Source organism: Anser cygnoides, chromosome 1, assembly GCF_040182565.1.
Source record: "Anser cygnoides isolate HZ-2024a breed goose chromosome 1, Taihu_goose_T2T_genome, whole genome shotgun sequence".
Classification (NCBI taxonomy): domain Eukaryota; kingdom Metazoa; phylum Chordata; class Aves; order Anseriformes; family Anatidae; genus Anser; species Anser cygnoides.
The window spans coordinates 65,185,342-65,198,501 of NC_089873.1; the positions used below are offsets into that span (position 1 = coordinate 65,185,342).

At 44.3% G+C, this 13,160-nt stretch overlaps 1 protein-coding gene across 4 annotated transcripts in view; it reads left to right on the plus strand.

The window, feature by feature from the left end:
• The window catches only part of IQSEC3 (IQ motif and Sec7 domain ArfGEF 3), a 103,051-nt gene that overhangs the window by 51,502 nt on the left and 38,389 nt on the right, over positions 1-13,160 (plus strand). For all 4 annotated transcript variants that reach the window (XM_048058953.2, XM_048058980.2, XM_048058971.2 and 1 more), the window contains exon 3: positions 12,203-12,491. In XM_048058953.2, coding sequence (XP_047914910.2) covers positions 12,203-12,491 — 289 coding nt within the window. The remainder of the gene's footprint in view (positions 1-12,202; positions 12,492-13,160) is intronic.

The window sequence follows — 13,160 nt, forward strand, 5'->3', positions numbered from 1 at the left end:
GAAAGAAGATGGCAGGAGAAAGGTCAAAGGAAACCAGTCTGAAGTATCCTGTTTTGAAACTGCAAAGATACCACTCAGACACATGTTTGTTGAGAGCCTGAGGCTGTATCCAGCCATTTCCTGGCCCCTTGCTTCTGTTGCCTATGTGGATCCTGCTCTAAAGGAATTCAGACTTGGATTTAAGTACTCTTCTCCTGCATGTAACAGCACTTTCTATTTCTTGGGCCACAAGAGTGGTAATATCAGTGAGAGGTGATCATGGCCAAACCCTGCAGTTGTGGGAGCTACTTTCACCAGCTATTTAAGTGGTGTTTAAGCTATTAAGCCATCAGTTTGTTGCTTTAATATTGGGTGATTTACTTGTGACTTGCAGATGAACCTCATGTTCTCTCCCCTGTGTTGCAAAGAATTCCCTGTCCACAACATGGCAACTTCTCAGTACCAGTGGAATGCAACATTAACACCTTCTGTATCCTGTGCTTTCTGTGTGATAATGCCACAGCGCTGCCTGAGAAGAAGCAATGGCAGCTTTGGAAATAGTCCTGTATCTAGCACTGAAAAATGGGCACAGACGGTTGATAAAGTCATAGCAGATGGACTGTGGTGGAACTAACACAATTCATTCTAATCCCCTACTGGTATCAACTGACCTGATCTGCATCAATCAGTATCCTGTCCCCACCCCTAAAATTGGTCCATTCCAGATCTTTTGTGAACGAAGGTGCATTCTCTGGAACTCAACAGGTGGTTTCTGTGGACCCTCTGTCCATACACTTCTTCATGGCTTACAAGGCAGAGAGAGAGGTGGGGCAAATACGTATTGAGAAATTGGCAAAGTGATGAGAAAAAAGCCATTGAGAAAGAAAGGGAGACATACTTAGCTTAAGAACAAAAGAAGAGAGGATAGCAGGAAAAGCAGAAAGTTAAAAAACGACGTAGATGAAAGAAGAAATTGGAGGGAACCAGAACATAAGAACAGAAGACAATGAGCAAGTCCTTTGACCAGAATATTCCTATTCATGCCAATATTCTTTGGCAGTGACAGGAATGAGGCTCTTTTTATCACACATTTTCTTGCAGTGTGATGTCAAACCAAGGGGCTGTTGTCTTTTCTGTGCTCTACAATACTAACTCACTCTTGTGCAGGTTCATCTTCTGGCCATCTGCATGGGGTAGGTCCTGTGTTTGAATACAATAAGCTCTCCTATTGGAAACATATGACTATGCTCCAGAGTTCCTTCTTCTGCCTGGCAGGCTTGCAGATCCTCCAGGAAGAACTGAGGAGTCTGAGAGGCCAAAGAGGAGCACACTGTACGGCTGCTCAAATCACTTAATAGAATATCCTGAGTTGGAAGGGACCCACAAGGATCATCAAATCTAACTCCTGGGTCCACACAGGACCACCCAAAAATCAGACCCTATGTTTGAGTGCAATGCCCAAGTACTTCTTGAACTCCAGCAAACTTGGTGCCATGACCACTGCCCTGGGGAGCCTGTCCCAGTGCCTGACCACTGTCTTGGTGAAGAACCTTTTCCTAATATCCAGTCGGAACCTCCACTGTTGCAGCTTCATGCTGCTTTGGGTTCTGAAAATAGCTGGATAGCTGAGGGAGAGGGGGTAAAAATGATAGAAGATTTTGGAACTGTCCCTGTTCAAAACTGCAGAAGAGCTGGGGTCCACCCCATCTTCTGTGAGGAAAGATCATCCTGAAAAAAAGCATTAAGACATAAACAGGAGTTGAGACTGAGTGATATTTGGGTGCTTAATCCCCTCATGCTCCATTCAGAGATTGTGGATGCAGAATCTGGATGGGGCCTAGAAGGTGAAGTGTAGTGCAAGGATACTGCTAGTAGGGTGGAAGGAGCAGAGTATGGGATAAAGACAGCAGCAAGCAGGCCTTCCCACCAGTACATGTCCTAAAAATGGAAATGCCTAGCCCATTTCCTAAAGCCTTCCACTCAAACCTTTTCTCATTGCTGTACGTGGTAACTTGCCATTGTACTGGCTAGAAGGAAAGTTAGTGCAGAGGGGAAACAAAGGAGAGAGGCAGGACTAATGGCTAGAGGGAATTTTGTAAGCTGTCTAATAAGGGTACTGAGGATACAACATTAGAGTGGACAAGACTTACCTTTTCTTTTTCGGTTCCCAGAGCTTTTTGCATAAGCATGCAGTACTACTGCAGCAAGCCTGCCTTAGGAACTGCCAATATGCTATATAAGAGCAAGTAGAAGTGCTGTTCAATTCTGGGTTAATTTTATAGATTTAGGTCTCACTTCCCATGAGAGTTGAATTTACTCTCCTGGATATCTGAAGTCAAGTCATTAAGAGGGTATGTAGGTTACTTAGTCCATACCTAGTGGTCCTGCTTTTCAAGGCTGTCAAGTTTACACAAATGTCATTGAGGTGAGATGTAAGTTAAAGACCAGTTTGCATATCTGCAAATTAGGCTCTTTTCTTTCTAGATTGAGGAACCTGACTCTGGCAACTCAGTCTGGAAATTTACTCTAACAACTTATAACTATGTCTCATTGGTAATTTGGTTCTTTCCATATACAGTTTGCAACGCTCTCCCACAGGGAGCTATATTTGCCTGGTGATAAGAACTGTGTGTCACCTTTTTCATGTCCCATACTGGTAAGTTGCTGCTTTCCCATAAATAGGTTATGCTGCTGTTATTATTGCCTGTGTATCTGGGTTGACTGCAATCTCTCTCATCCCAGCTGTTGAGGAAAGAGGGAAAATGAGGATAGGCTGCAGTGTGTACATGTTGCTGGTACTCTTCTGCACATCTTCTTGGGTGAGTGGCAAAATATAACAGATGCCTGTAATTTCCCAAGTTACACTAATGCGAGAGTAGAAGGTCAAGATGCACAGAAATTGATTGTGCAGAGATGCATTGTGAAAATTATTGCTGTGCTGTTATAGCACAACTGGATTTGATAAGCATATTATGGGTTGTCTTAAAAATATAGCATACAGGGCTACATCCTCCATTGACTTTGGTGCAGTCCACTGGTGTAACACCATTCAGCACCAGCCATGGTTCTACTCAACAAAACAATAGGATTGACTGTGTCAAGACAAAGTCCTGTGTTTCTTAACTATCTTGTTCCAAAACATTCATGTCTGAGTACAAAGTATAGAGATGGGAAACATTTTATTCCTCATAGGGAAGAAAAGTTGAAGTGGCCCTGGAGGAATCTGAGTTTGTATGTCCAGATGTGTAAGTTGCTAAGACATTCTCTTTTCCAAATAGGAATGAAAAAAGATACAAAAGGGATTAAGGCCTCAGGAAAGAGAAGTCACATAAAGAGGATCAGGGTGTGAATGAAGCAGCAGTGACACAGTAGGTTAGAATATGGGAAAGTGGAGCTTTGTGCCTGCTGCACAAGACTGTGATGATAGTCATTGGTTGGGGAAAAGGGGAAGGATTACTAACCAAGCTGTTTTTATCATGGTATAAGCCAACCCCAAGCTATAAGCCAACCCCAAACCCCAGATCTGAACACACTGGAAAAGTTAAAATCTGGATCAAATCTGCTTTCCTGAAGCTGATGAATAATGTTTTGAGTATCTGTATGGAGGATGGTGGTCTGAGTCTGTGTCACTCTTTATGTTGAGGAGGACAGCTGGGCTTCCTTCTCGTCAGTCTGACACAAACAATGGCCTTCTACTGGGTTGTGGTGATCACAAAAGCTGAGATATTTGAGAACAGCCACAAAATGTATCTGGGTTACACGAAAGTCTTGTGAATCGTCTCCCTCACTGCCTTCAGTAGGCAGTGACCCCAGTCCCTTAGGAAAGAGCCCAGAGGGGCAGTCCATCCCTGGGGGTCTGTCACAACAGGTGGAAAAAGAAAACCACGGAAGCCATTGCCTAGGTCTATAAATCCCAAGAGCTGTGTGCCTGACCTGACAGGTAGCTGGAATAGGAGAGCAGTGGGCTGAGGGGATATGCAAGGTTTCCTTCCCTCGTAGAGGCTCTGCTGCCTCCCAGCCCTGAATTCATCTCATTTTAGCAGTGAAATTCTATCTTCTGCATGATTGCACCGGCAGGCTTTTGTCAGCGAATTTGGTGATGTTCAAACCTGCCTCAGGGATGAGGAGCCAAGAGATCTGAGTCGAAGTGGCAGAAAGACTGCTGCTGAGAAGCCAAGTTTCTCTTTCCCGGGGTGCTGAGCGGGCAGTTACACTAATGCAGGATGCCATCTGTTTTTTCCTCCTCTAAAAGGTCGTGTTTACCAAACATTGCGGAGGCAACAGAGGTCTGGGGTTAAAGTAAAAGTAATTAAACCATGTAGGGCTGGGGCCTCCTGTGCCTTCAGTGTCCATTTGGTGCTTTTCACACCTCAGTAGTAAGTACAGGTGCCCTGTTTGACTCAGCCACAGGTAACCCCTCTGCAGTGACAGGCTGTGGGACCTCCTCCCAATCCAACCTTCAGAGACAGCACTGAAGCCACCACCTAGGGTGTCAAGCACCAAGGTGTGGTGGGCAGCTGGGGAAAAGGGGCTGTACTTTCTAGGCTGAGTCCTGTGCTTCTGCGGCTGGTGAAATAGCAGATGCGGCTGGGAAGGGAGAAGGAAAGAGAAGTATGTTGGAGAGGTGGCCCAAGTTTCATTCTGAGGTGTCACCCAGACAGACATAGGAGCTGTATGAAAAAAATATATATATATATGTGAGAACGGTACCACCTGGGATGGCTGGCCTTGCACCATACATACCACCTCTTGTTCAGTGGGAGCTGCCTTAGATGTTCCAAGTCACTGTCTGCAGTAGCCTGTCTGTCTGAAGAAACAGAGATGCTAGTCCTCAGGTGGCTGAAGCTGGTCACGGAGAGCCTGCCCCTCAGACAGGCAGCCCACCCACCTTGATACCTGAACAATCATCTTTGCACCACAAGGGCAGGGAGTGCATCAGGAAAGTTTAGCTGCTACACTACTCTTCTGTAGCAATAGACACAACAACACAACAACGTGGAAGTTACCCAGTACATGGGTATCACGTTTAAATATCGAATCTGAAGTGGGGGCCTTGATTTTGGCACATCGGACCCTGTGGAAGTTTGAGACATTTGTTAGTATTATTACATATTCCACCTGCTTAATATACATCTTGCCAAAACCACTTTAAGCAATGTTGAAAAGATGTTGCCAGTTTCAGTCCATGCTAAAAGATGTTAAATTTAATTCATTTCCAATATATTAAGCATACTGTACTGTCAAGTCTGTTTTACAGGTGTGTGTGCCAGCCTTTTTATGAAACAAGTAATGTATTCTGGGATGGGTAATGAGCTTGGTTAATTATCATTAATTCCTCTTGGGTAAAACTAGTGTGAGAAGATGGCTTGGTGCCACTGCTTTGCAAGGTGTTACGTGAATGTAGACAAAATCAGAATCTTGTTCCTATTTTGGTCTGTGTTGGGGGAGACCGTCTGAGAAAGCTGCAGCTCGGCTGGCAGGGGATGATTTGCCAAGATCAAGTTCCAAGTTCCCTGCCTCTCTGGCAGGAGACACTTCTGCCTTCCATCATTTTCAGCATGCTCCCAGAGAGCATTGCCTCCAAGTCACCCTAAAACCTGAACTTAAAAGCAAATCAAAAGCAATTCTTCTGCACTCAGACACCCAGCATGTCAGAAATCTCTGAACCTTGAAAAGATCCCATAATATATTACCAAGCCTGTCTCAGCCATTTTTCATTGAATTCTGATCAACCCATTCACCATATGTTATGGGTGTCCTCAGGGAACACTGAAATGAAATAAACTGAAAAGGCACTTTGGACCCTGCTAAGTCAGCAACTGTTTTTTTTTTTTTTTTTTTTTTTCCTGAGGAGGGAGAGGAGAGAGAACAGGGGAAATGCTGAAATGTCTTAAGACAGAGTGAGATTAGTTTCTTGCAGACTTGGGGTCTGGACTCCTCTCTGCATATGTTAATGACCTCTTTTTCTAATACTCCATATGGTATTTTCTAAAGGTTTACATTCTGACATCTCTGAAACTTTGAAGTCTCATATGGCTCTCAGGTCATGGTAATACTAATCAATTACAGCACTTCAGAGCAGCATATATGCATTAACTAAATGATCCTTGTAAAAGGCTCTGTGAAATGGATTCATAAATTGTTGTGGCCCTTCGCAACTGGTCCACCTAGTCTTTGCCTCAGTTACAGGGCAGAGTGATGTACACTGACCCTGAATACCATGGAGGAGGTGCTACAAATGTGAAACAGCAATGTAGTCTTTTCCCAGAGTGCCAGAGAGACTCAAAGAGGAGTTGAGATCAGCCCTTGTAGTACTTTAGTAGCACCTCACAGCTATAGCTTCCTCCTACCCAATTAGCTGGACCTTCTTTCATCACCACTGTACCTGCCAACAGGGCATCTGAGCATCCTCTTCGTGAGTGACTGGTTTCTTACATCTCTAGTGAAGTCCAGGAGAGCCCTTGCTATTTCTGTTACTTTGTTATTGCTCTTATTTAGCTGCAGTATTTTTCCTTGTTGTAGGAGAGCAGGAGAAAAGAGATGTCCTTTGTGTCTTGACCACATGGGAGCTGTATAGCTATGGAGTGAATGGTCAGTGAGAAAGTTCAGTTCTAATTTCTTACAGGTCTAACATTACTGGCCTTGAGAACAGCAGTTCTCTTGGCCCTACAGTCCTGTTTAGTCACTCAGCTATCTGTAAATATATTTCTGAGAAATTTGAAAATTACTCTCAGACTGCAAAATTTTTCTAATATTTGACAGCAAGGGCAAAGGAATGTAATGTCTGGAGCACCCAAATTCTGTGTTCCTGCTTATGGGAAATTTAGCTTAAAATTGTCCTGAAACATTTGGGGACAGTGGGCTGCATGTTCTTTCTCAAGTATGGGAATGTTTAAACCTGGCGGTCAGGATCCAATGAATAACCATGGTTCAGCTCCAGAGCTGGCAGTTTGAAGCACAGATCCTTGCCAAGATGGAAATATATGCTTCCCACAGCAAGGAGCTGGTGAGGAGAATGCAAGGAAGTGCAGCTTCTTGATCTGTGAGAACTGAAAAGCAGTCAGATGTCTCCCAGGACACAGTATGATACAACAGCTCTGTACGGACACAGGGAGCTGAAACTACTAGGAACAGGCTGGTGGGCATCTCTGGCTTAGTAGTCTGTTATTACTGATTTGAGCTAGTATCAGTGATTTTTCATCTATCATCTCTCTATGAACATACATTCTTCTCTCAGTGTATTCATTATAAAAAACTTTCCTGAGAAATCTGTACCTAGAAGCCAAATCCCAGTAGTCTCATTTACCTGTTCTAGACACTAACAAAAATATGTATGGGTGCTCAGCTGAATTGTCTCAGTGAGAGCTTTTTCACTATCCTGTTTTCTTGAAAGAAGATTCATCCCAGGACCCTGATATCCCTGTTTTGAAATGTGGTTTATGCCAGACTAGCTGTTCCATTTCATTTAAGACCTGAATCAGATTGTCTGTAGTCACCATCTTTGTTAACAAAACTGGTTTCTGTCTGCATCAGGAGTATACAAGTCAGCAGTGTAAAAGGAGGAGATAACTGAAACAATTGAGAGAGATTTTCTACAGCCGATGAAATCTGTTTGTAATAATGACTAAGCTAGTTGCTGTGGGTCATAAAAGTCATATAGGAACATTCAGAAAGAAGAGAACAGCTGAATTTTTAGTCTTCCTTTTTTACCTGATTGCAAGTGATTTACATTGATATTACCACTTTTGATCAAACAGAATTCAAAGACATTACAAATCTTCTCTACCTGATTGCATGATGTGCAGAAAATTGCTTCATTTATCATGCAAGAGTAGCTGTAAAAAATGTGGAAGACAGTGGTATATGATACTTTAGGACAGCAAGTAAAGAACACTGATTACAGCTGAAACTACAGGGGTGATGCTGGGATACAGAACTAAATTAACCTAGTTGGAGTTTGGCCAGGACATTGGGATTCACACCTTAGACTCTGCATGGGATTTTTAATTATTACAAGTGGTTAGAAAAAAATCTAATACAAGAAACCAAATGTGCAATAGGACCATTCCTCTCCTTCATCACACAGCTAGAGCATTTGATTGCTCACTGGGCAAGGGAAAGCAGCTATATCCACATAATTTGCTTAATAACATTTTTTCCAGAGATCTTCCATAATATACTGTCTGTCATTATTCATTTTCTTACTGTTATTTTTGTTGTTGTTACTATGATTACAATAGCCTGTGAGCCTTCACTTATTAATAAAAACTTCTCTACCAATGCAGTTCAACCGTGTCACTCAGGACAGTGGCAAAAAATCGGGATCATTAAGGTTTAAGCCTGTATTTCACTGCAGTATTAGTCTGGATCTTTAGAAGTGTATTTTGTCTCTCCCATATGGGGGCCTCATCCATTGCTGTTAACATGCTAACATTCAGGCAGCTAAACAAAATCCATTTCTTGTAAGTCACTGAATTTTCACAGATCAAGCTGAAATTTCCCAGGTTTGGTCTTTTACCTGAAGGTGAAGTAGGATTGTCTGTTTCTTTGGAGCTTTTTTTCCCCACTAAATAAAAATGGTTCCGCCATTTTTTTTCACAAAAGAGCATGTAGACAGTATTCCCACTTCAGCATGAGTATTTGCTATTGCTTTCTGAACAGCACAACAGCCAAACCAGCAGGGGGTTAAAAAGTTTATAGTTAGCATAAAAATATCTAGCTGAAAAATGCCTTTGAGTGCTTCAGTGGAATCTGATTTTGATTTGACCGAGTTTTGACCCTCAGAAAATTCCACACATAAGTGCAATGCATTCTGTATGGGTGTATTCACTGGGCTCAGCGCATGCACAGAAGAGGAAGACAAGGTTATATGTGTACGTGTGGTTAGCTTACATTCTTATCTTAGCCAAGTGTCTTCAGGGGGTTGCTTCAGCTATGCATTGTAAGTGGGAGCACTGAGGCTGGTGGTGCTTCTCACGCACTTCTAACCGAATGCATGCACTTAGTGGTTGCAGTTTAGGGCCCTCCTCTGTCTTGAGGAACACCTCGGTAGTCTAATGAGGTCCAAGAGGGTTAAAGAGGTTCTGAGAATTTTGGATTGGGCCGACATCCTCTGTCTGACTGGGCACGGTAAGGATCAGGTTGGTGAAAGTAACTAGAGTCAGTGATCTCTGGGTAGGTCCACAGTGACAAGGCAGGTCCAAGGTCAGGCTGGGGAGTCAGCCTCCAGGTCAGAGTCCAGATCAAGCAGTTCCATGGCCGTGGAAAGAGGAAGGCTGTGGTGGGGCTGGAGGCCAGCACTCTTATGGTGCTGCTAGTGCAGGGAGCAATGGCCCTGGGCTGGCTGAAATGGGGTCCTGGGTCAGGGGATATTGGTGGGGGTCCAGGTGAGGCTGATGAGGCCCTTAAAGTCTGATAGTGCACTAAGAGCCCTGACAAGGCTTTCCTAAGAGCCTGGGAAATGTTCTTCTCTGGAGGTACTTAAGAGTTGACTGGAGAAGTCCCAGATCGACCACACATCTTTGAAAATGAACCCATTTTGAGCGGACAGTGAAGTAGAGACGTCATGACTTACTTCTCTTCCAGCCCTGATTATTCCGTGATTCTATAAAGCCTACTGTTTGTTCTATGTTAGCTGGGCATATAGGATAACCTGTTACTATGGATGTTACTCAGACTCTAAACTGTGCGCGACAGAAAAGCAAGCAGGCAGCATACACTGGAGGTGACACACAGCCTCACAGAGCAATGACACCAGAGGTGACGTACAGCTTCACAGAGCAATGGGCCCGAATGCTGCAAAATCTTATGCACACACTTCATGTTCTACCATGAGCAGTCTTATGGCAGTTAGTGGAAGCTCTCAGAAAAATACAGTTAAGCACATATGTGAGTGTTTAAAGGACTATCATGTCAGGGAATATTTGCTGGCATTTACAGTCCATTCATGCTCCCAGACAAGTCAGCTAACTCTTTAGCCCACTGCCTCAGGCTCTGACCTGCCCTTAAGACAGCACACTGCACTGTGGCCTTGACTCAGAAAAGCAATTTGGGGTACATGGCTTGCTGAAACAGAGCTCGTGAATCTAGCTGAACTTGCTTTGTAGGACACAATCCAGTTCCCACTGAAGTAGCTGTGTGGGTTTTGGCATGCATTTCAAAGAAAACATGATCAAATCCATGTTCACCTGGTCATCCCTTGAGCTAAGGGCAAAAATTACTGCCCTGCTGGCTAAAAGGAAAGCAGAAGAACAGAGGCATCCAATGAAGGTGTTACAGTGAGAACTGTAAGGTGAAAGTCTATAAATGTTTCCTGAAATGTGTATGGACATAGAAGGAGTTAGAAATGGGAAGTTAGTTTACACGTACATCTTCAGGTTTAGAAAAAAACATGTTGAATTATATGGTACCAGGAATACAACAGGAAAATATTTTATAAGGTATGTAACCCTACAGAACAGTTTTATGCTTCATTTTAATGGAGACATTCCCTGATTGGTGAATGTACAGCTATGTCATCTTAATGTTCTTTGACCAAGTTGGTTATATAGGATTAATGTAAGAGATTGGTTTATTTGAATTTATTTTTTAAGTCTGATTGGTGACTACATGCATGCATATGAAAGGAGAAGCTTTCTACTTTTAAATCCTACCTTCTTAGTTCTGAAGTTGTGGTACTGTGTTTGACTCATCACATTTAGAGTCCTTATAGAAACTTTCTAGAGTCCTTATAGAATATTTCTAAATATGACTGTTAAATTGCCATTGAAGATAACAAACTTCATTTTAAAGTAACAGTAAGTATTCAAAAGTGCTCCTAGGCTTACGAGGTAAAGTCTACTTAGAAGACTTGTGCTCTTAAGAGCTCACAGCACTTTTGCAAATGAGTCTTAAATGCTTCTAAGTAATTTGGGCACTATAGAAAATCATATCTAATTTCCCCGATTTTGCTCTGACATCAACACCAATCATAAAACGATTTGATATCTAGGTGACAGGGGAACTGATCATACATGGAGCAAATCCAAGAGAAAGAAATATGATTTAGAAGTGAATTGAATAATGTAATCGTGTTTAAATATGGGAGGCAGTACACATCTTTGGTTTCAATGGAATTAAATGCATTGGCTCTGCAGCAATTATTTCCAAACTCAATGTTGCTATCGACTAAGTGCTCATCCCTTGGAAAACAGCGGAGCTGTATCCGGTGTACACTGTGCAGCAAAGTCCAGAGTTCATGCGGGCTAGCCTGCCCACTCTGGGAAATCGTAAATTATTCATCTGTAGCCACTGGAAGGAGACTGACATAGCAACAAACAAACACTCCCATAGTTCAAGCAGCCCCCCAAAGTCTTGTTTGAAATTGGATGATTTCAGAAAACATTTGGCAAGAGAGGTTAACAACAGACTTCCTCGGTACTTCAACGGATTGGGTATATGCTAATCCCATCCTGTTCAGAGCAACGTCAGCCCTCTTAAAGTGCAGTGCTGTCAAGCCTGGTTCCATACAATTACTGCCGTGGCTGACAGCAGAAAAGGGTGTTTTGCTTCCTCCACAAGACCTCGGTGGCACAGCAATCTGTCCTGTGGCTCGGAAAGAAACGGCTTCTTTTATGGAAGCTCTGCAGCCTGCTATGGCTGTGTTGCAGAGTTGCTTTAAAGAGTCAGGACCTTAGGGCTGGCTGGCTGGCTCTGCTGCAGTGTTATACTCTCAGCTCTCCAAGAGTTTCTCTGGAAATTCTGTAGCATTCAGCTGTCCTCACACAGTTTCTCACATGCCCACAGAAGCTCCAGGGGAAGGCTGGATCCTTGGGATCCAGGCTCCATACCAGATGAGCCTCTGGGGTGCACAGGGAGATAGCAAGCAGTAGGCAGCAGGGCACAGAGGTGACTGTCAGCTGCTCCAGGGAGTAGGAGGGGTGTCGTTCGGCCGTGACACCCTCTTTGGCCCCTCACCTTCAATTGCAGCACCTTGAGCAGAGGCAGCCAGGCAGCTCCAGTGTGTGCAGCACAGGTGCTTGCTCTCAGGGAGTGAGGAATCGCTGTACAGTCCTGCTCTGTCCCTGAAAGACACCCCTTGCAGCCCATTCTCCCTAAGCATATAAAATGCAGATCAGTGAAAGAGTATAGCGAACAATACCAAGCATAAATAATACAAATAATAATAATAAAAATAATAATCAAAAAACAAATAAAAAAGAGATACATTGCGTTTTGTTCACAGTGACGATCCCAGCGGTTCCACAAGCAAGAAAGCCGGGTGTGAAACGGAGGATCCGAAGGAGGCCGGCAGACAGAGTGGCCAGGAAGGCAGGTCCGACACCTTGACGCTAAAAGCCCAGCATGCGGAGCTCCAAGAAGAGCAGGCAGCGGGGTGTTCCCCTCTGGTGCAGAAGGCGAGCCTCCACCACACGGGCTCCCCAGTGAGAGTGCAGCGCAGCAAAGGGACGGCCTCGTGTTCCCATGCAGCTGCCTCCGATTATGAGCTCTCCCTTGACCTAAAGAATAAACAGGTACAGAGGCTTCCTCCTCAGGCTGTGGGAGAAGGGGATGGGGCGGGTGGGACTGCATTCACACTGTGGTGTGCCATATTTCTGCAAATTCCGTAGCCTCCTGTTCGCTTGGATCTTTTGCCCTGCCTGAGCAGGCCTGGCCCTTTGGCTGTGTGGGGCTGACGGAGGAAGTAACATCACCACCTCTGGCTGCAACACTTCTTTCACCCAAGCCTGCTGGGCTCTGCTCCTCATTGCCGGTGTTCTGTGGTCCAGGTGTGACTGTAGGTTTAGAGTTGACTTGTAGGCAGACGAGGCTTGTGGCATCCAGAGACACTGCCTGCACAGAAGTGCATGGTACCTGTAGGCTTCCCAGCAAATGATGGTCTCAAAAAACCTCCCCCATTGGAGAAGTCTCCAAGAGCCGTCTTGCCTTCTTGGGTCACCCTGGACAGGCCCCGTCTGCACTTCCATGTTAGCCTCTTCAAAGCATGAGCTCTTAGGGGGAGTGCGGTGTATTCCTAAGTGTCCTGCACAGTATCTACCATAGTGTTAGTGTATTGCTACCTTCACATCCTTCAGTCCAGTGGTGGGTGCTGAAGACACAGGCAGGTTTACCAGGCTGAGAGAAAATGATTCAGTCCTGGAAGTTGCAAGCCTCTCCTCTTGTGCCTGAGGCTACAGCCTAAC